The sequence below is a fragment of the Aristolochia californica genome, unplaced genomic scaffold, assembly GCF_029961685.1.
Source record: "Aristolochia californica isolate CCGP_79_NKW_82.1479 unplaced genomic scaffold, dmAriCali1.0.hap1 SCAF_4, whole genome shotgun sequence".
Lineage (NCBI taxonomy): Eukaryota > Viridiplantae > Streptophyta > Magnoliopsida > Piperales > Aristolochiaceae > Aristolochia > Aristolochia californica.
Genome location: NW_027182103.1, coordinates 4784619 through 4806761, shown reverse-complemented (window position 1 = coordinate 4806761; position 22143 = coordinate 4784619). Strand labels below are relative to the sequence as shown.

Sequence of the window (22143 nt, the reverse complement as noted above, 5' to 3'; positions counted from 1 at the left end):
GAGATTTTTTTTTTTCTCTCTAGCGACCTTCGACTTCTCTTCTCTCTCGACCTCCCTCTCCTCTCCCTCTTGACCTCTGTCGCAGAGCATGGGAGGCCGAGCCTCTTAACCTCCCTCTCTTCTCCCTCTCGGCGTACCGTTGGAGTGCCGCCTCCGTCGCCGTAGTCTCCTATCGCTGATGAAGACGACGCACGCAGGAAGATGATGGTTTAAAAAAATTAAACCGTCGTAAAAATAATAATTTATATTTTTATTTATAAAATAAATATTTTTATTTATTTAATATATTTATTTTATAATTACTATATTAAATTAGTGATTTAATAGTCATAATTAAAATATTGTTAAAATAAATATTTGATAAATTGGTTTGGTTTAATTATCCCATTGTTATAATTAATTAAACCAATGGTTTTAAATTTTGTGACAATATATTATTAATTAATAATACATAAAAATATATTATGTTATTGATAAATATATATTTATTTATTATATTAAATTAGTGGTTTTTAATGTTAAAACATATCTTATGTTATTAAAAAATAATTTATTTATTTATTATATTCACTTATGTTATTTTATTATTTTATTTTTTTAATAATTTATTTTAGTTGCACGTACTCAGAGGGAGTCTGCAGTACAATCTGCAAGAGCATCTATTATCGAGATGTTTTAACAATTCAGATGTGGCAAAATTATTGACTATTATGTTTTAATACCACTAAATATTTTTTATGTTGTACTTTTGTATGAATAGATATAATTTTTAATATAAAAAAGGTGATCGAGTTATATTTATATTATTTTTATTTTTATTATTATGATATTTTTGTAGTACGCTATGTAAAACAATATTTGTATAATTATTTTATATTTAGATATTACAAAATTAAAATTTGATTAAAATTTTAATAATATAAAAGTAAGTATTTATTTAATTATTATATTTAATATATTTTATTTGTTAACTAATATTAATTTAATTTTCTGATAGTTAGATATGTCAAAATATTTTATTTAATAAATAATCTACATACACTTTATACCACATTTTCTATTATGCACACAAATAATTACTTTAAACTGCATTTTTCGTTACGCACACTAACGTATGCACTAACAAAAACAAATATTTTACATCCCCTGTCGCTTACCCTAAGTACCATAATTTTAACCGGTGTTAGTATTTTCAATCGAAGTTGCAGACGACGTCGACGAGTCCGTGCTTATTCTGCTCGATGGTCCATAAAGGCCAGCACTCGTTTCAAGTCAAGGAATTGCACAAGCTTCCGCCTTCCATGGCGACAACTATCTGGTTCGCTGAACCTAGCGAGCATCCGGTTCCACTCCACTCCGAGCCGTTTACATACGGTGAAGCGGCGCATGCCGAGGACGCTCAAGCTCAGGAATGGGAGGCGAAAGCTCGGTCGTGGCTCTCGACGATGCCCACTGGACGGAATGTCACTGCTAGCGAGATGGACAGCTGGATCGACTCTGACTTCTCCTCGATCCCAGAAACACTAAAATCCCTTGCGCGATCCCGGCTCCACCGCTGCATTCTCTCCATCCACGAGCTAATGCGCAATACATCTGCTGAGGTCTGCCTCCCGAGCTGCCTATATTGCTTCTTTATTTATTTATTTTTAATGTTTTCTCGCACTGTAGTCTCCAAGTCTTGGGTCCTTCGTGTGACGGTACTGAGTGCTGGATTAATACCCCTGCGAGACGGCTAATAAACTTACCGCGGATACTGTTCGTTTATTTTTCTTTTTTGCTCCTGGAAGGATCATAATCTAGTAGGTTATGTTTTAATAGTGGAAATTTGGAATTGTCTATCCGAAGATTCTCTCAGCAATAGTGTTGCATTGTGCTTAAAAAATTTGTTTTCCAGATTGAAGTTTGAGTTGGAAAATAATGACACGTCTTTTGAGTGGATTGTTGAATTTTGTCTTGTTTGCTGGCAACTGTTTTAGTGGTTTTGAATAATGCGTGCTTCTGGATATCGTGTTTTGTTGGAGAAGCTCTGTTCTAGTCGTAAGCATGATATCTACGGATGTTTGTTGGAATCACTTTCAGAACTTTTAAGGTATATGTTTCTGTCTCAGTTAATTCCTTTGAGCACAACATTGCTGAAGAGTGCATGTGATGGTGTATATTCAAGACTCTTATATGAGAAAGAGTGAATTATAATCATTATTTGAGTTTTTACACGTGAAATGCATTATTCTGTATAATAGCTGTATCATGGGGGAGAGAGATGACTTAATAGTCTGGAAAAGAACATCATTGGAAGAACATTGTTTTGTCTTAATGTGTCTTCTTGTCTATATTTTTTCAAGTTAAACAAAAGTCTTCTTGCAGGGTTGTGATCTGACATCTAAGCTGGCATCAATTCCTTGAGTCATCTTGATACCTCGTAGAGTAATGCACTTCCTCTGGTTTGATATAGAAGATAAGATTTTTACTATTGACCAGGTCTTGGAATAGAATAGCTCCTTGTAATCCGAACCTACAAGCGTCGTGAGAGGGAGGATAAGACAGTTCATGATACAAGTGGAAGGCCATCTGGGACAACTAAATTGGCTATGGAATGCTGCTCTCATCCAAAACACATCAAAGGTAGGAGACAACTGAAGATAAAAAAAGTAAGGTGGTTCAGGTGTGACGAACATGGCAAGCAGAGGATCATGCATCAGAGCTTTTACTTGTTGGAGAAGTCTGAGAGGTGTATTAATTTAATCAGTGGACTTTTTTTGTGGAAGAAAATGATTTGAGATTTTATTTTTTATTTTTTTAGTTTAACAGTCTTTTTGTAAGGGAGAGAAGTGAGAAATTAAATCTGTAGATCAATGGCTTACTTTATTTTTTATGCTCTTTTTTTTCTGGACTGCATTGTTGATGCTTTCATTGCGATACCAAATGGAAGAAATATCCTCAATCAAATGCCTCCTGAAGGACCTATTGCAGAGTATCAAAATCTTGTTCACAGGCCTGATTAATTGCTCTTTGTTGTTTAAAATGAATGGTTTCATTTTTGTAACTTTCTAATCCTTCCATAGTCTCATATTTGGGCACTAATCAAATTTAATTTTTCTCATGGTTACAAATTGAAGGAAGGGACAAAACTGTTGATTGAATCTGCCAACAGACAACAGCAACTTCACACAGTTTTACGAAGCAACTCTCCAAGCTGTCTGCAAAGGATATAGAGCAATACATTACTAAAATCATGCTGTCTTCAACTCTCAATCTTTAGGATAAAAGTGGCAGCTCCTGCTTCTCTTTCTCCGAAATGGCCACCTGATAACAATCCAAGGTTAAAGCCCTGTAGACCCGCCATCTTGACAAATAATATTCCCCAGCAATGCACCTAGTACACCTCCATCACTGCTGCCTTCATCTCTCTGTCTCATTCTCCTTCCAATGACTAGTATCCTCATTACCTAACAACTTGCAAGCAAGCTAAATTTTCTAATGAATTTATTTCACCATCTACTACCTGATTTGCCATGGGACTACGACATTCCTCCAGCTTCAATTATAATCTTCTTAAACCTTGCAGTCAACCTCCATTTCCAGGACATGAAGAAACTGATGATGAAAAACAGCCACAGGAAATGGTGTCATGAAGGCATGCGTTCTCAGCAAGGGGAAGGGATGCTATGAGTGGCGGGCCACCTGGGACTGCTGTAACTCAATAAGTTATGAAGAGCAGCTTCTCTGTCTGATCATGTGACATGTAGGAGGTGACTGAAGATAAAATCAGCATGGTGGTTAAGATGTGGCTAGCATGGCAAGCAGGGGATTTTACATCAGAGCTTTTACTTGTAGGAGGAATCTTGCAGAAGTATAAAACTAACCACTGAGTTGTTTTTAGTATCAAATATCATAAAAAAGGCTGAGGAGAGATGTCCAAACCTGCCAGGCAAAAGAGAAATGCAGAAGGATGTGACAAGTAGTTTCTTCCTCCAGCCCACAGAAGGGGTAAAAGGGATCCAGGGAAGAGTTGCCGTGCTGAAGGAGATTGTCAGCAGTGAGGATTCTGTTGTGGCAAGCACTCCACAAGAAAAACTCATCCGAGGAGGGCCATTAGATGCCAAGCAGTAGCGGCAGGGTGGGTGACGGGGGGCCTAGTCCAACCCATAAGGAGTCGGTAGGCCAAGGATACCAAGAAACGACCGCTGTCATCAGGGAGCCAAATCATCTGGTCAACCAAGTGAGCATGTAGTCCTCATCCGATAAATAACAATAGAGAAATGATTTTTTCACATCTAGTTACTGCATCTGCCAATCTAAATTCATAGCCAAGGATAGTAAGATTCCTACAGAGCTAAGTCTCTACAGGAGAAAAAGTTTCAAAGTAATCTACACCATAAGTTTGTGTATATCTCTTGACAATAAGCCTTGTTTTATACCTTCCCAAAGACCCATTAGCATTATAGTCAGTGGTGAATACCCATTTACACCTAACTATTTCTGCTCCAGGAGGTAGATCACATAATGTCCAAGTACCTCTAGAGCAAATTGCATCCATCTCTATTTACATACCAGTTCTCTAATGAGAATCAGCAAAGGCCTCAGCATGATTTCGAGGTATAAAATAGACAAGGCAAATTGGCGGTATAAAGGTGAAAGAAAATTGAATGAAAGAAATTTAGAAATAGTGTGGTGAGTACATGATCTTACCCCTTTTGGATAGCAATAGGAATATGTAAATCTGAATGTTGTATGGGACTTGTTGAAGGACCTTTATCCAAGGTAGATGAAGGATCACAAAGAGCTTTTGGAGTAGTATGATCTTCAACTAGCTTGTCTGAATTCTCATCAAACATATGTGGAAGAATAGGTTGTGGTTAGTCGGTATTCCTACTTCCATAGACCTGTTAGAGAAATAAGGCACTACCTCAAAGAAGGTTACATCAACTGACATGTAGGTCTTTTGAGTTTGAGAGTCACAACATTTATTTCCTTTTTGCTTATCCGAAGAATATACATTTGATAGACAGAGGAGATAGTTTGTTAGAAATTGAAGATATATTGTGAACAAAACAAAGACATCCAAACACCTTAGGAGGTGGAGAAAATAATGCCTTGGAGGGAAATGACACCTTGATTTGAATTTTATTTTGAATGGTAGAAGAAGGCATTCAGTTACTTAAATAACTAGATGTAAGAACTGCATCTCCTTGAAAATGTTTAGGGACTTGCATATGAAACATCATACTTCGAGCTGTGTCAAGGAGAGCAATTTTTATGTTCAGTCACTCCATTTTGTTGTGGAGTATAACTGCAAGATCTTTTATGTACAATACCATTGGCTGCACAAAAACTTAGAAAAATTACAACTCATATATTCTAGGGCATTATTGGTTCTCACACATTGAATAAACACACCAAATTGACATCGAACCTCGTTATAAAAATACTGATAAAACTTCAAATCTTCGCTTTGCAGCCAGCTAATCTCCCTTGCTTGGTAAGACCAATGAGGTTTCCCCCCGATGATATTGAAAAGGAGGGGCAAGAGTGGGTCTCCTTGTCTTATCCTCTAGTTCCTTTGAAATAATCCACATGCACTTCCATTTATAAGGATGGAGTAGGTGGCAGATGTGATAAAGCTCTGAATCCATCTCCTCCATCTAGTTCTAAAACCCATAAGATCCATTACTTCATCTAGGTGCAGCTAGTTCACCCTATCAAAAGCCTTTTCAAAATCCAGCTTGACAACAAGTTTAAGTCTCGTGCCTCTTGAAGGTGTGAATGACCTCATGGATTGCCACAACGGAGTCTACGATGTTACGCCCTTTGATGAAGACTGTTCGGCATAGGTGTATAAAGTAGGGGTGTCAATTTTATCCGATTATCCGATTTTCTGTCTGTAGTTTATTCAATAGAACTAATGTGAAAGTAAAATCTTACCCTGATATGTGATTAAGTAATTTTACCTCTTTACCATTTACCCGTTTATTGAATGGAACGGAATCGGGTCATACATATTCCATACTTGTTTACCAGATATTGATTATGGAAGGGTATAATTGTAATTTTTTACATACCTATGTGGAGAGGACCAAGTTGTGCATGCTATTATATGAATTTTTTCTATTTGTAGACATTATAAGCACCATTTAGTATTCAGCTCTTTATCAAACAATTTTAGCCAAATCGAGTAGTCGCTCGTGCTTGAATCACGAAAATCAAAAGTTTTCTCGTCCTAAACGATGGGAATTCCTCCCAAGCCACAGGAATTTAGAGCTGTGCACTGGGGATGCTGCTTATACCATATGTCCCTCATGAGGGATTCGGTCATGAGTTGAAATTTAGTTTCTTGGAGGAGGACCAAGTTAGATTTGCTGTCCTTTAGAGTTTCCCGAATTGATTCTTTCCTTTAGGCCCCTTCGACTCCTCTAATATTCCATGAGTGGGATGTTTCCTTTTGTCGATTCCTTTTGATCCAGCACTAGAAGTTCCAATCATTCGATGGATGAGCCATCATTCACTCGACCAACTTCCATCCTCCTCCAAGTCTCAGCGTCATATTTGTCTTCCTGTCTGTGAATGGAATCTGCTAGTGATCTACTCTTTTGACTATTTGCGGTGTTCTTTGTGTCCTGGTCTTGTTGAGTGGGATGTTTGTCCTGCTGATTTTTCCTGGCTTTGCTTCTTGGCTGTTTTGAGGCATCAGCTATGTTTCTAGTTTTGTCTGCTATTGTTCCTTCATTCACAATATCGAACTGACTATGATGGCAGGCAGATTGTGGTTGGAGGGTGTATTCGGCTGGATCCGAGGATGATCCACAGCTTGTTGAGCTGCCTGTGTCCGTCATTGGTATAGAAAGGTTTTGAGCATTTTTTTTTCAGTTGTGGGGGGATTGGTTGGAGTTAGATTGCACTTGTTTGGGGGTGGGTCTTGTGATTTTTGGAGAGGAGGGAGTGGCTAGGCAATAGACAAGTGGGGAAGTTGCAGTATGGGTGAGAAGGCGGTTTGAGGAGATGACAAGTGAGTTTTGTGCTGCTTCCTTCTATGGTAAGTTTGTATTTTGGGATGACTTGTGGCTTGATGATGTGGAGTTGGATGTAGGCTAGACGTTATGTGGGTGAGTCTTGGGGGAGTTTGTCAGGTTGGTGCAAGGGTCAAAATGTTTTGTCAAAGGAAGCAGGATGATGGTAGATGGATGCACATTGGGATTGGCCATTGGCTGTGGGATCAATTTTTGCATTTATCTTTTGAGGTCCTAGTTGCTGTTAGTGGAGAAAAGGTCATGGTTAGCATTATCAACTTCTGAGTGGGGGGAAAAATCTGAATTGGATGGTAGGCTGTCAGGTGGAGCAGGGGGCAGGGTCAGTTTGTTGCAGGCATTATATGAGTCTTCCAGCTGTTTGAAATTCAAATTCTGATCTGGATTTGAATTTGAATTTTCGGTGAGGTTTTGGCTTCTCTCTGTCAGGTCAACCATCAGGCACTGGTTTGCATTTTTGGATGGAGTAGTACCGGATCAACCAGGTGGAGTTGAGTGAATATACAATCCAATGATTCAGTTTCTTGTTGTTTTTTGCCTTGAGAGCATCTCTTTTCTTTCCTGCTTCTGGATTTCCGCTTGTGTTTGTCAGTCTCAGTATATGGAGGAGATGACCACCAAGTTGATGAGCGTCTCATGTTGTGTTGGAGAGTGGTAGCTATGCAGATTTGGGCATAATCCATTCTTTGCAACGGTTCAGTTTCAAGGTCAATGTTCATCAGTCTTCCAAAACTTTGGGTGATGGCTTGGAAGGTTTCCTCAAACTATAGGTCTATTGGGATGCCATGAACTTTGTACCATCTAGAGTAGGGATCTGTTGGTTTAGTAGGCTTCCATTTGTCAACTGAGAGGTTGGGGTCGGATGGGTTGAAAGAAGCATTCTCTGAAGGTCATTCTAGTCTTTAAGCTTAACTAGCCATTCATTTTGGCAGGGAAAGGAGATGCCTGGTGTAGTTGAGCTGCCAGATGATTGATAGGCATTCAGTAAGTTCATCGGCATAACTGGTGAGTTTCAGTGTTCAATAACTTTGAGGCAGAAGGAGAGCTGTTCTTTTCCTTTCAATAGGAGCTGATAAGGGATAAGGATTGTTGGAATTGGTTTTGGTATATGTTTGGACGTGGCATCACTAGGTTGCAGTCCAAGGACTGGTTGCCGTGGTTGGGGGGAAGGTGAGGCCAGCTGAGGACATGGGATAAAGGGTGGCAATCCCCTGGAATTTGATTCCAATTAAATTCAGAGCCATAGGTTGCAGGAGCATAAATTCCGGACATCACCTGTAGCTCCTTGTATTGCAGAATAGTGCAATCCAGATTTCCAAGTTCTACGAAAAAGCTGTGAGGCAGAGCAGGGTGTATCCTTGACCCAAAGCTCATAGCTGATCGGAAACCTATTGGTGGGGCTTGTAGTCTTCTTCCATTACTGAATGAACTCTCCTAATGCCACTGTGGGGACTCTTACCAAAGAGGCTTTTGAGCCTGTTCTGGTGGTGAGGTTGATGGCATTGTTGCCTCTAAATCTGCATTCCTCAATCTTGAGAGTAGTGTTCTCATACATCATGATCCAGGAGCAGGCCGTGCCAGTGTTCGGAACGTTTGAGATGGACTGTAGCTGTTTTCTCCTTTTCCTGTTTATCACCGTACACCATCTGTCTTCTCCATTCTGTTCCATAGAGTCTTTGCTACTAGCATCAATCTCAAATCGCCACCAATGAGAGCCTTCTTCATGCTCCTATCTTCTTCTCCTAACAGTCTCTCTGATTGGAGACTATCTCGCCTTCTTCCTCCCTCATGACTCCTTGTTCTCCCTTGCCCTCGTGCACCGTCTCACTCTCCTCTCTAGCTCTCCTCATTCACTCTCTCTCTCTCTTTCTTTCCATCAGTTAGCAAACAAGAGATTTTTTTTGTTGAAGAAAGGGTGTAAATTTTTTTTTTTTTGAAATGAAAAGGGCGTAAATTTTAAGGTTGGTGGAAATGAAAAACAAGCATTGGAAAATGTGTATGCTATTACTGAATGAGTTTATGTTATACTTTCGTGTGTGGAAAAAATTTATTACATGGCACACTTGTCTTTATGCATTTACATGAAGAATATTGATTTCTGAGGTGCTGAAACTGTTTAGTCTCTTTAAAATGTCAATCACTTAAAAAAAAATGTCAAAAATTTCATTTTTTTGTGTTTTTTATTTGTAAGCAAGTCCAGGACTTAAAAAAAATGATGCTGTGTTTTGGTGTTGCCCTAACATATTTATGTGTCTTGAATAATTCTGGCTTGAGGAAACATCAACTTCCAGCATAAGTAAGAACATATGCTTTCTTGCAGATCAAAAACAGTAACCCAAATGATCCTTCACGTCCTCGCTTTGTTCGGACAGATCAATGGATACCTGTATATTCTTGGTTGGAGTCATTGGATACAAATGAAGTAGTTAAATCCAAAGGTATCTCTGAATGGCTTTCTGAGAATCCTAAAGTCAAAGGCCATCTATATGCAAGGCATTCTCGTTACCATTTGATGCACTACATCCAGAAATTGCACTTAAAGATGTTGAGGAAACGAGAGAAGTTGAAGAAGGTATCTGTGGTAACTTGCTGCTGGATTTCTATTTATCTTTTTCTTGATATGGTCAGTGCATTTCAATGTTCTTGCTGCTTTTGCACTTACTCTGAGCAACCTCCGTGAGAAGTTCTTTTTTTAGCATATTTGGTTGGTAACTGAAATGATTTAGCTTGTTCTTTGAATATTTTGAGCAGTATACAATCAATATCATGTTTTTTGTTTGTAGGAATTCTGCATGTCTAATGCTATGATTTCATTTTTAATTCCTTGAATGCTATGACATTTCATTTTTATTTCCTTGAGTGCTATGATTTCATTTTTATTTCCTCTAGTGCTATGATTTTGTTTCCCATTACTGCATCATTAAGTACTATTAAGAATTTAATCCTCTCCTTTTTTTCTCTCTCATCCACTCCCCTATTGAAATAGGGTAGCCAACCCATTCAACCCCCTATTGCGGGAACAAGCCTTCTAGTAAGGGTCATCAATAATGAGGAGATGACAGCTGATGATTTTTTTGCCGGTAAGTTTCATTTCAGTTTCTGACAATGAGATTCATGAATTTAGTTGCCTAAATGGCCTAAGCAACGAGTTTTTTTTTTGTTTTAAGGCAAATTTTCGAGCTACTTATCAAAAGACAATGAGATGTACTCGTCTAGAAAAAATGAAGCCCATCTTCGATATGAGCTGTAAGTGACAAGCTAATACTAGTCCTAATAGTTCCACTAGTTTCTGTAGTATTTATTTCTGTTCTGTACCTTATATTGCAGTTTTACAGAGCTGCAAGACCAATTGAGTGCCCTTCTCGCAAGGCATAAAAGTGTGAATAGGTTGAGAGAGTCGAGTTCACCAGTCTTGACCTCTCATTGGTCTACTGAAAACACATGTCATCAGGTTCTTGTCACATTTAAAGAGGAAGGAAATACCAATGCTACCCCTGGATCTGCTTCACCTATGGATTCAAAGAGTGACAAGAAAAGAAAGAGGATTGATGACATAGTAACTCCAAAATGGTCTTGTTCTGAAGCATCAGCTGGTATACAGCTTCCCTCGTTGGATGCAATTTGTGATGCATCTCAATCTGTATAAACTGGGCCATCCATTTTAGTTATTCTCCAAGTTTAAACTTGCGACAGGCTAATATTGTATCTTGCATATGTTTTGTGGGAGATGCCCTTGTGGTTTAGCTATCTTTAGAACCTAACTTTTGTGTACACAAACAGATAGCTGGGAATGTGACCCCTTTTTAATGGGGAATGTTTTGAATTACTTGAGAACCAAAGTTTTAATGTTTTTTCTTTATATTTATTAATGAGTTTAGTTTTTTCTCTATTTTTTGGTTATGTTGGGTAGGACTTAAGTCTTTATTGAGTCAAGACATGCAAATCGTTTTACTTGTTTTGCAATTTTGCACTGGAAGTTGTAAGTTAGAATTGCCTAGGAGCTTATTTAAATTTCCATATGAATCTAAATGTTAGTGCTGATTTCAAGGGCCAATACATAAACAGAAAAGATCTCAAGGGAAGGAGAGAAGAGAGGACCTATAGTTCTTGGGAGAGAGGAGAGAAGAACCAAGGCAGAGAAAAAAGAGGAAATGAGAGAGAGGTGTAAGGATAAATTTGATCTAAGAGGAAGAGGCTTGAATGCTCTATGTCATTCCTTGAGGTTGTATTTATAGTTGTGAAAAATGTGTTTACAATGACTAGGGCTACATGATTCAAAAGGAAAATGACATAAAGGATATACACTAACTTGCATAATTACAATTTTATGTCATTTCTATGAAAGTTTTTCTTATTTACTAGCCTTGCTACCCTTACACACGTGGGTGTCTTTAAACACTCCCCCTTAAGCTGGTGTTTGTAACTTCACTTTGCAAGTAATTGTGGTCAAGAAACTTGTGTGCTTGAAAAGAAATTCTAGTCTTGTGTGGCTTGAAATAAATATTTTGATTGCCTTGCTTTAATTCATTATGTTCTTGTTCACATCTTGCTTGTAGTCTTCATTTTGCTCTCATCTTGTTCGCCCCTTTATTTGGATATTCTAGTTATATAAAATTTGATTACCACAACACGTGGAATTTTTCGTTATTGGTTTCTTCTTTCTTCTACTTTTCTCTCTCAAGCTGGGGATTTCTTTGGTCTTTACCAAGAGACCCAAATTGTACAAAAAAATGGTGAGAGAAGAAAAATCACTCTTAGCTGTATGATAAAGCTCCATACACTAGTCAAAATGGTCATAGTCTAAAACACACTTTGCTCAATTTCAATAGTGAAAAAATAACCTAACTTTAGGACACAATAAAGAGACTACTCATTTTTTAAGGGTAACTCAAACACAAATCATTTATTGGGTGAATAATAAAAGACTTGACTCAAACTGGATCTTAGGCACACTCCTATACTTTTTAGGGAGTGGGTCTAGGCATTGGTCTGAAGTGATGAAAACACAAGATGATAGACTGAAGAAATATTATAGGGAAACAACTTTAACTGGAAGGAGGTGACTATGCAACACTCATACTTCCAAATGAATCTAGAATGTGACTTTTTTTTTTTTTTTTGAAAAACTAAGGGAGACTATAAAGGTAGAATTGAATTAACTTAACAAGTTTGACCAAGTATGACTTTTGGGGGGTCATTCTGATTGCTCGCCGTTTTGCGACACCTTGTTTTTGCACAATTGAATTCCTTTTAAAAAAAAAAGTATGACTTTTGGGGGGTGACCAAGTTTGACTCAAGAGGGAGATAAAAAATAATTCCTTTACAAATATGATGATTAAGCAAATTTATAAAAACCCACCAATAAAAAAGTTTTGAGACAAAACATAATAATGGAAACTCTCTAAAAATAGATTTTTGATATAAAGCAATTACTTTTTAACAAAACTTGATTAATTTGCAAAAGAAATATTCTAGAGATAATTTCTAGAACAAGGGAGATTTAGGACACTAATATTTGGAATTTAGAATGAGCAAACAAGACTTTCTAATTCAAAAATTTCAAACTTTGTCAAAAAAAGAAACCAAAACTCATAGGGAAAAACTTCTCTTAAGGAAATTAATGTGATGTGAGATCAAAGAAAAAAAACTTTTAATGAAGGAAAGATACTCAAGTTTGTAAAATCTTGACTAGAGTTTGAAAGCAAATAGGAAATTTAACCAACATTAGCAACTCAAATAGTGATGTAAAAAAATTGGCTTAAATTTGAATTTCGCATCCAATAGGATACCAGTATGACCTTTGATTCTTCCAATGTGGATATCTCTCTCTAGAAAGATCAGATTGAGAAACGGTTTATTGGGATAAAAAGTAGACTCACATAACTTTCTTTTGCGATATAATTTTTCATGTTGGTACAAACCATTCAAAAAGTTGAGGCTTTCTGCTGCTACTCGAAACTTTTCTGTTGCTTAACTTCTATTGCTTCGGGTGTTGATTTCTCTTTCTAGAAAAATCTCATTTCAATATTTTTTTTGAGTTGGACTAGACTCAAAGATCTTTCCAATGGTATATAATTTGCTATATGAAACATACGGTAAGAGAGTGAAACATCCAATGAAAAACGGGAATTAGGAAAGAAGACTAAAGGAAAAACGAGAAACTCCTCTTTTTTTTTTCCTCTCTTTCTTCTCTACCTATTCCATGTCATATCTTTGCCTGCTTTGATACCATGTTGATTTCTAGGGCCAATACATAAACACAAAAGATCTCAAAGGAAGGAGAGAAGAGAGGAACTCTAGCTCTTGGGAGAAAAGAGAGAAGAACCAAAAGAGAGAAAAAAGTGGAAAGGAGAGAGAGGTGTAAGCACAAATTTGAGTTAAGAAGAAGAAGCTTGAATGCTCTACCGCATACCTAGAGGTTGTATTTATAGTTGTGGAAAGTATGTTTACAATGACTATAATGCCTTTAGGGTTACATGATTTAAAAGGAAAAAGACATAAGAAGATATACACTAACTTGTATAATTATAATTTTATGCCATCTTTATAGAAGTTTTTTTATTCACTAGCTATGCTACCCCTACACACGTGGGTGTCTTTTAACAGTTAGTTTATATTGTATTTTATTCTTTTGTGAAGGGCAGTTTTTCCTTTCTTTCCTAGTATTGCTATACTTAATAAAACAGAAAACTAGGATAGCAAATTGGTCAACGAACTGCTGCCCTCTTTGTTTGTTTTTCAGTAACTACTGCCCTCTTTGTTCTTTGATCTGAGTATTCTGAAAATCCTTTTTTTGTTTACTTTTTCTTAAATCTGTGTTATGTAATGAGTTTATAGTATATTCATTTGGGCCATCCACCCGATCTAACTGTGTTTTTGGAACCCAAATGGGAGCTTGCATGTGAGGTGGTGTGTTGAGAAAAAGTTCAACATCAATTGTGAAGTGCGCACAACTTAGTTGAGTTGGGTCTGTTAACTCAACAATGAGTCTTTAGTGTTGATGATGCTTAGAAACCAAAGCATAGTAGATGCGTCAGGGAAATATATCTTACTTTTACCAATCTCAAAATTTCTCTTGCAGTAGTGGTCCCTTAGTCAGTTTATGGGTGGCTCTAGAACTACTCTTTGGAAGATTGTTTTAAGAATGGTTTGGTTTCTAAAGAACAAACTGGTCTAAAGGCTGTTTTACAAACCACATGGACATCTTGCAGTGACTGCATAGTTTTTATAAGTTAACATGATTCCTATTGAGGTACTATGGTAGTATCATGACCAACATATGGAATGATGAACTGCATTTTTTCCTGGTAATTGGTGTGGAAGAAGAAATAGATGAGTCTGGGTGTTATGTGCTTCATTGGATGGTTTAGGAAGTTGATACTTGAGATATTGGAAGGTCTCCATTCATATTGTTGTAAAGGAGTTATTTATTTATTTTGAGGAAAAGGAGCCTTGGCTGCACCTGACTTTTTCTTTCTTTAAAAAGTCTCTCTATTTACAAGAGTGCCACTTAATTATATTTACAAAAATGTCCATATCTCTATTTTATCGTTAACAAATAATAAAAGTAAGAAAAATATCTAAAATAAATTTCAAACACGAATGCATGAGACAGAAAAAAGATGCAGCTGAAGAAAAAATTAGTTTTAAATCATTCAATTTAAAGTTAATGGTTAAACTAAAAATTAGGTTCAGCTAACTTACACGTAGCTATTTATAACTCCAATATGAGGCACTGTATCATGACTACATTTTGTCGAAAAGTTCAAGAGGTGCTAATGTTTTCCCGATTGCTTACGCAATGTTATTTCCCAAAAAAAAAACCTTAGATAAGGAGTGTTGAGCCTGTGATTTCTTTTTGGCAATCATTACCTTTCTCCTATCTGCTATTATGTTGTTTTATTTGAATCTTAGTAAATCTATAAGAAGGCATGGGCAAATCCTGTTTTGCCACGGTTAGAAATGCTTGTTACCATGGAGATGTTTCTAGCCCAAGCTGTAGCTGTAGTCACTAAAGGGAAAGCTAGTGCAAGCTATCATCCGTTTTCCTTATGTTCGGTGAAAGGTACGTTTGGATTTTTATGGGAGAACTACTAGATCAATTAAAAATTATTCAACTGTTGTTTATGATTTCAATACTCAAGAGTTTGACATCTTAGACCCTTGGTATTGTCCTCATACAGGCCCAGTTTTATATTGGAAGATAATTTTAGCTTCTAACATGAAGGACACCTTTTGGGGGAGAACCCAAGCTCCATACCATTACTTCAAGACTCTGAGAACCTGGATTCCACAATTGTCCTTGCCTGTCCCCTCTTCCTCCGGTATACTATGTGCTGAGCTGTTGCCCCTGATTATATGATTGGTGAGACTTAACTTATTCTCATTGCATCCTTCTGAGTTCCACTAATCCTGAGCAGACAAGAACCTTGAACATAAGCTAAAGTATATGGGATCAACTCCAGTTATGCCCACTTTTTTTATGTAGAAGTCTTCTTTTTTGCTTTTCCTTATTAATTGTGTAAATTAATCCAAGAGCAGTTAGTAACCGATGTTAATGTTAAATAAGACTCTGGCTGGTGTCACTTTCTGTATGACTGAAGAAACTTGCTTATCTCTTCTTCCTGCAGAGTTTCTTATCTGTATTGAATCTGCTCCTAGGGTGACTTCTACTGGTTTTGGATGCTCTGTTTTCCTTTGCTTCTTGTTGTTTGATGAAATCATTTTGAAGACAATTCAACTGCTTTATTTACAGCCAATAGGATAGTATCTAGTTTTATGTGACAGTAATGGTTTCCAATTATGCAAAAAGAAAAATTTAAGGAAGCATTTGATGAATATTATAGTCCAAGATATTTTTTTAATAGAAATTTGGTGAAATTTATTATGACCTCCCAATGATTATTTTTTTGATATAAATGGGTAATGTTATGAAGAGGAGCCCCCCAGGGGACAATGCAGGAATATGAGAAAAAAAAACAAAAAGTCATAACATAATTGCAACAGCATCATGTTGGTAATGTATTTTATAGAGTCGTTTAGGATTTGCTAGTAGTTTGTATGGTGTTAAACATGGCTGTTTCATAGACTCTCTCTGAGTGTAATTATTATGAAAGATGAAGGATTTCGGAGGTTGCATGGTAATTGGGGATTCAGAATCAAAAGTGGCCTGAACATATGTAACACTCCTTCGAGTAGGTGAGGTGGTTGTTCAAAAGCTGGTTTGTTATCCTATTGAAATTTTAAGAGACCTCATTTTAGTCAGCTTTATCTGAGGGTTACCAAAAAATGAGAGGATCTATCTATAAATTTTAGAAGTGGGCACATCATTTTGAGTGACCAGCGTTTTAAGTCTAATTTAATGATAGCAAGCTTTGAAGGGCTCTGTGGAACATTTATTAATCTATTTAATGAGTTCTGAAAAAAGTTAATACTAGACTGGAGACAGTTTTGCCTTTTTAACTTCAGAAGTTAAAGGAAAGAATGATGTTCAGCCATTGTCACTGCATGTTAAGTTGATTTGGGAACCCAAATGATGTTTCTCTTTATTTTTCAGCACTACGGTGATTTCTAGGATGCATTCCCCAATATAATTGGCAATACTGTTATCCTTCAGGAATGGTTATGCTTTTGATTCTGTTGCTGGTCATTTGGCAGAATATGATGCATGTCCGTGTTCAAGTATTCGAAACATGAGCAGAATGATAAAGTCGCATGCCTACATTTAAGCGTCTGAAGGTTAATACGAATGATAATGTGAAAATAATTCATGTTAATTTGCTCAAATGTGTATGCTTATGCAGTTCACAACAAAAGAAAAAGGAAAAAAAACTGCCATTAGTTTTTTTATTATATTTTGGTTGTTTTACTCCAGTATATTCCATTTTTTTTTAAATGAAAAGTTGAGTAGTGACGCTATTTCCAGTGTATTCCATGAGTATTATAAGTTTTTGGGCATCAACGAAAAGAATGAAAAACAACATCAAGAAGTGCAAAAAGTTCCTCCATTTATGCATCTATATGCGGCTTTTCTTCTTTAAGTTTTATTTTTTACTTTTCTATTATGCTTAATAACAAACATCTTTCTTTAAGACGCCCTTTTATCCTTGAGTTTATGCTGTGAAGAAGCAAAGAAGTAATCTGTTTGGAAAGAAAAGAATGGAGCATTATGTAAAGGCAGATATATACCTGTGTCTGGAGGGGCGTGAAAGGGGTTTTAGCTGGCCTGTAGCCTGCTCATAAGGAAGTTATGCAGGAAGGCATCAAGAGGAGTGGATTCCAGTTGTCCAAGGCATGATTTTTGTGCCCTACATCTATGTTTTGCATGGTCTGATGTTTTAATGGTTGCTTGGAACAATTGTCTGAGGAGACATGGACTGTATATAATTAATATAGAGAACATTAAGGAGACAAGGCTTTGAATATGACAATAACAATTGGTTCTTACTATATGAACTGAGCTAGAGGCTGACTCACAACCATAAAAAAAAAGAAAATCTGATGTTCTGTCACTTGTGGAGTGACACTTGTGGGAAATCTGACATGGGTTGCTCTCCTGTTTCCTAGGGCTGTGATAAGTGAGATTTATTAAGAGAAAAAAAGCAGGAAGGCTAGACTTTTGAAAGAGAGAAATTACTTGGCTGTTGAGCTTGTATCTGTTTTTTTTTTTTTTGGCAGGATAGAAATCTGTGGATAGACGGCTCTTCGGACCTGGGGTGTATTTTGAATGCAAAGTTGCTCATCGCGGATACCTACCTGGTGTGCTTATACATCAAGTGTTGCTATTGACAACCTTTTGGCAGGCTAGAAGTATGTCAAAATTTGGTACCTGCTGATTTTAATTATTTCCCCTTGTTCAATAAGTTTGAGAAATTTATCTTTTAAGATGAAACACTCTTTGTCGGATATCCAACCATTTTATCGTACTTGTAATATGTGGATCATTTGTCTTTCCAACTTGTTGCTTTGAAGGTGGAAGATTTTTCAATTTTTTTTCAAAAAGTTATTTTGACATTTTTTTGAACATTCTCTTTTGGAAAAGGGATATTTTTTCTTGCTTTTCTCTTAAAGTGTTGTTGAGTCTGCCAGTAATTTGATTTGTTGCAAAAGAGTTTACTCCTTAGTAGTGATGCTAATTGCCTGCAATTTATAAATCAAGGTCTCATAACGATGTTTGAATTCTTCTTCCATTTTTTTAGGTTAAAAAATTAGTATCTTGTTATTTCCTTTCAAAGCAATCAACGTCTCTATATTGTGAACTTTTGTAGCTAATTCTTAGAAGTCTTTTGGCTTTTTACTTTGAAGGAAGTAGAGCAAATCCCGCTTCATTCATTGAATGCATATTTAGATTTTTGTCTTTGTCCGGAGGCTTGTACTATTTTTTTAGTTCAATCTCAAGCTCTGCCAACACATGATGTAGTTGATTACTTTTTGGTCATTAACTATTACTAGACTATAACTAGCTCAACAAACCAATCAAATGCATTTCCTTACACATGATGTAGTTGATTACTATTTGGTCATTAACTATTACTAGACTATAACTAGCTCAACAAACCAATCAAATGCATTTCCTTTCAACAAGCGGAAGAATTGTTTCACCATTAAAGCACCATTTGTCCATGAAGTGGGCAATATGTTGCTTTGGGTTGTCATTTCTATCAAAATATTAAAACTTAAGCGACATTTATCCAAGTGGCATCCTTAAAGCTTGGATGCCTCTATTGTATGGATGAACATAGGCTTGAGACGTCTTTTGTGCTATGTCCAATAGTTGAAGGTCTCAAATAACATTTTCAGTAATTACCATGACAAAGTTGATTGATAAGGTACCTCCTTCTGTGTGTTGAAGAGTTTATTTACTTGTTATTGGAGCAGAAGATGTATCTTCTAAAGTTGAGTAGATTTGAGGAGGATTTTTGGGTTGTGTTGGGTTCTATCCCAAAGTGACTAACCACTTAGAAAATTTATTTATCAACCTTATAACCCAATTTTTCTTCTCATTTTTCAATGTGGGATTTTTTCCTACTCCACACTCCCTTTCATGTCTAGGTTTACAAATAACGGGTTTGAGATGTGGGGACAAATCTTTTAATAGGGCACAAAGACTCTTTCCTGGAGTCTACAACACAAACTCCTACCTTATAAAGCCCACAACATACAAATAATCAGGATAGCACAAATAAGGTCTTGACCCATATATACAACCTACTCTGATACCATGTTGGATTTTTGGGTTGAGAACTGTTCTATCCAAAAATGACTAGCTACTTAGGAGACCTATTGCTCAACATTATAAACCTTTTAACTTTTTTTATTTTTATTTTTCATGTGGGACTTATCCCACTCAACGGAGTTCCTCTAAGATTTGATATCAATTGCTTGACTTTGGACTTGAGTTGTACAATTTGAATGTCTCTTACCTTGATTTGCTTGTCCTTTTCTTTCAACGGTTGTTGTAACTCAGCAATTGCTCCTTTAAAGTGGTTTCTTGTGTCCTTATGACAGATACACTAACTCTTACAAAATTTGGTTGTGGTGAACTTTCCTTTTGTGATGATTAGAGATTCCTCATATCTTTTTTAGGGGAATTACTGAAATGCTCGTATTGTTTTACCACCAACAATATTGTGGTGATTGAAGGACGAGGAAGACTTGTTGATGCAAATTCTTGTTTTGTTTTGTTTACCTCCTTGGTTTAGGTAGATGGCAACTATATTTGTTTTCTTTGGATTTGATCAACTCAAATTTTGAGCTGAGCCTTGTGATCATGACTCTTTGTTGTGCCTGAGATGCCATGATGTTGAGCTTGGTTTTCTTTTCTCAAGTTTACGGAGAAAGATATGAGAGGTAGATCGAGTCTCATTGGGTATGCCAAAAAATGTGGATTTATAGAGGAGCCGATTCGTGAAACGTTGTGATTGTTGACAACATGATTTTAGGTCCTATCTCTAATGATTCTTTGATTCGATCTCCACAACAAATTCGGATCACCTTTGTAAAGGAAGTCAACTGATTGGATTTTGATTCATTTGGTGTTGAATTTCTGAAAAAAGAGAAAACTTTATTGACTTCTTGTTGTGAGAGTTATGTGATACTCTTCTATACTTGATCTTTAATACTCCCCCTTAGGTTGGAACTTATAACTTCAACTTGCAATGAAAAAGATTCTTGATCTTCAATTTTCTTTTATTGAAAATAAAATCCTTCACAGATGCAATTCTTCATAAATGCAAAAACTTCATCTTTTGTGCTCCCCTTTTCTTGAATATTTTGGTTACATAAAAATTACCACAACATATAGAATTCTTCATTGTAAATTATACTTCTTATTCTTCTAAAACGTGAAATTTGGAAGGTGGTGCAACCACTACAACACTCAACTTCCAATCTCACCCTCATACTTCTCCTTTTATTCCCCCCTCAAGCTAAGAGGTAATGGCAATAATCCTAGCTTGAAACAAATAAATAGTTGTAGTACTAATTTCCTCCATTAAGGTCTCCAAAGGATAAATACGAAACCAAACACAGACTCTCAAAAAGTAAAAAAAAAAGGTGATAGAAACAGAAGTCTAAACCAACCTCAAAGGATTTCGAACAAAAATACTGGTCATAATCACTGAAATGGACAATGCTTGTCACTCACAAGACGATGATACAAATCCAAGAGTATCACTAAAATTTTTCATTGGACTTAAAAACACCCATATATATAAAAAAAAGGACCAACTGAAGCAACACACCAAAGGGTTGGCCAAAAAGGAGGTAAACGAGAGTAAAAAAGGATAGTAGGAGAAAGACACCCATGTAAAAGATTAATGGCGAATTAAAGGAAGAGAAAATAACCACCACCTTAATAAGAAGTATATTGTAACAGTAGTAATAAAAAAAATTGAACAAATTTGACCAAATATAACTTTTTTTAGGGGTAACCACAGTTTTTCGAAATTATGCGGAAGATATACAACCAAGTAACAAAAAACATAACTTGAAAACAACATTGATGCAAGATATTGCAGATCTTGATTGAGCACATCATGGAGTGATTAAGTTGAACAAAAATTCTCTATTTAGACGAAAAATTTGGCTAAAAAACTTAGATTTTAGGAGAAAAGGAAACACAATTCACATCAATGCATAAGAGAGAAAATAGGAAAAAATAAGAGATATTTTACAGAACTAACCTTTGGTAATTCTAATTTCAATATCTCCAAAAATATAGCTCAGAATCACAAAAAGGATCATTAATTAAGAAACTAGACTCAAAGAGCTTTAATTTGATATCTAATTTGACATAAAAAGATTCATTCTTAAATCGTTTATGACCTCTTGATTCTCTTCATTTTGTAGCTTGACATTTACTAACTCCAATGCGAATATCTCCTAAAATATAGATCAAATTGACATGAAATTTTATTTTTATGAAACTAGACTTCGATATATTTCATCCAAGTATAATATGTATTCAAAAAATATATTTATTTTGATAGAAATAATTTGATATTTTGGACTCTGTAATCTGGTTGAACAAAGTATTCTTTCTTCTTTGGCCAATATGACAATTGGCCTTTGCAAAATTGATATCTCCCTATAGAAACTCAGATTGAGAATTAGTTTGATAATATAGCAAATAGACTTATATATATTTATTTTAAAATATAAATATTTATATGAAGTCTCATTCTTGATGGCATAAAATGACTCAAAATTTGAAGTTTTTTGGTGCTACTTGAACCTCTCTTGCAGTCTCACCTTTATTTTTTTAAATATTGATTTCTTTTTGTAGAAAAATTCGATTGCCAATTTAATTTTTGCGTTGAAAAGTAGACTCGAAGATATTTCCATCAATACATAATTTTTAATATGAAAAGCTTAGTATAAATGTGTAAATGATAATAAAACAATGGGCTGTAGGATAAGATAAAAAGAAAAAAAAGATAGAATACGAACCTAAACTACTTGAGATAATAGACCAAAAAATGATCAAATTATCTTTGTGTGTTGATCAAGTCAACTCACGAAACATGCCCTAATACCATGTTGAATTTATGAAAAAGAGAAAAACTTTATTGACTTCTTGTTGTGAGAGTCATGTGAAACTCTTTCATACATTCTCTTCAAT

The 22143-nt window shown here is 35.9% G+C and overlaps 1 protein-coding gene across 2 annotated transcripts; it reads left to right on the top strand.

The window, feature by feature from the left end:
- The first annotated feature begins 1263 nt into the window (after positions 1 to 1263).
- Positions 1264 to 11183, top strand: LOC137963763 (uncharacterized). 2 transcript variants are annotated; one of them, XM_068810959.1, is made up of 5 exons: positions 1264 to 1601; positions 9343 to 9594; positions 10009 to 10102; positions 10190 to 10268; positions 10350 to 11183. In XM_068810959.1, the coding sequence occupies exons 1-5, from the start codon at positions 1302 to 1304 to the stop codon at positions 10666 to 10668; spliced, it is 1044 nt and encodes a 347-aa protein (XP_068667060.1). In that variant the 5' UTR covers positions 1264 to 1301; the 3' UTR covers positions 10669 to 11183. The 2 variants fall into 2 exon arrangements, with proteins under 2 accessions (XP_068667060.1, XP_068667058.1); XM_068810957.1 differs by having other exon boundaries at positions 9343 to 9603.
- The last annotated feature ends 10960 nt before the right edge of the window (positions 11184 to 22143 follow it).

Coding starts and splice junctions, on each gene's coding strand:
- LOC137963763 (XM_068810957.1), top strand. CDS start 1,302: ATGGCGACAACTATCTGGTTCGCTGAACCTAGCGAGCATCCGGTTCCA. Junction 10,103..10,189: donor AGCTGATGATTTTTTTGCCG/GTAAGTTTCATT, acceptor TTTTGTTTTAAG/GCAAATTTTCGAGCTACTTA. Junction 10,269..10,349: donor GCCCATCTTCGATATGAGCT/GTAAGTGACAAG, acceptor CTTATATTGCAG/TTTTACAGAGCTGCAAGACC.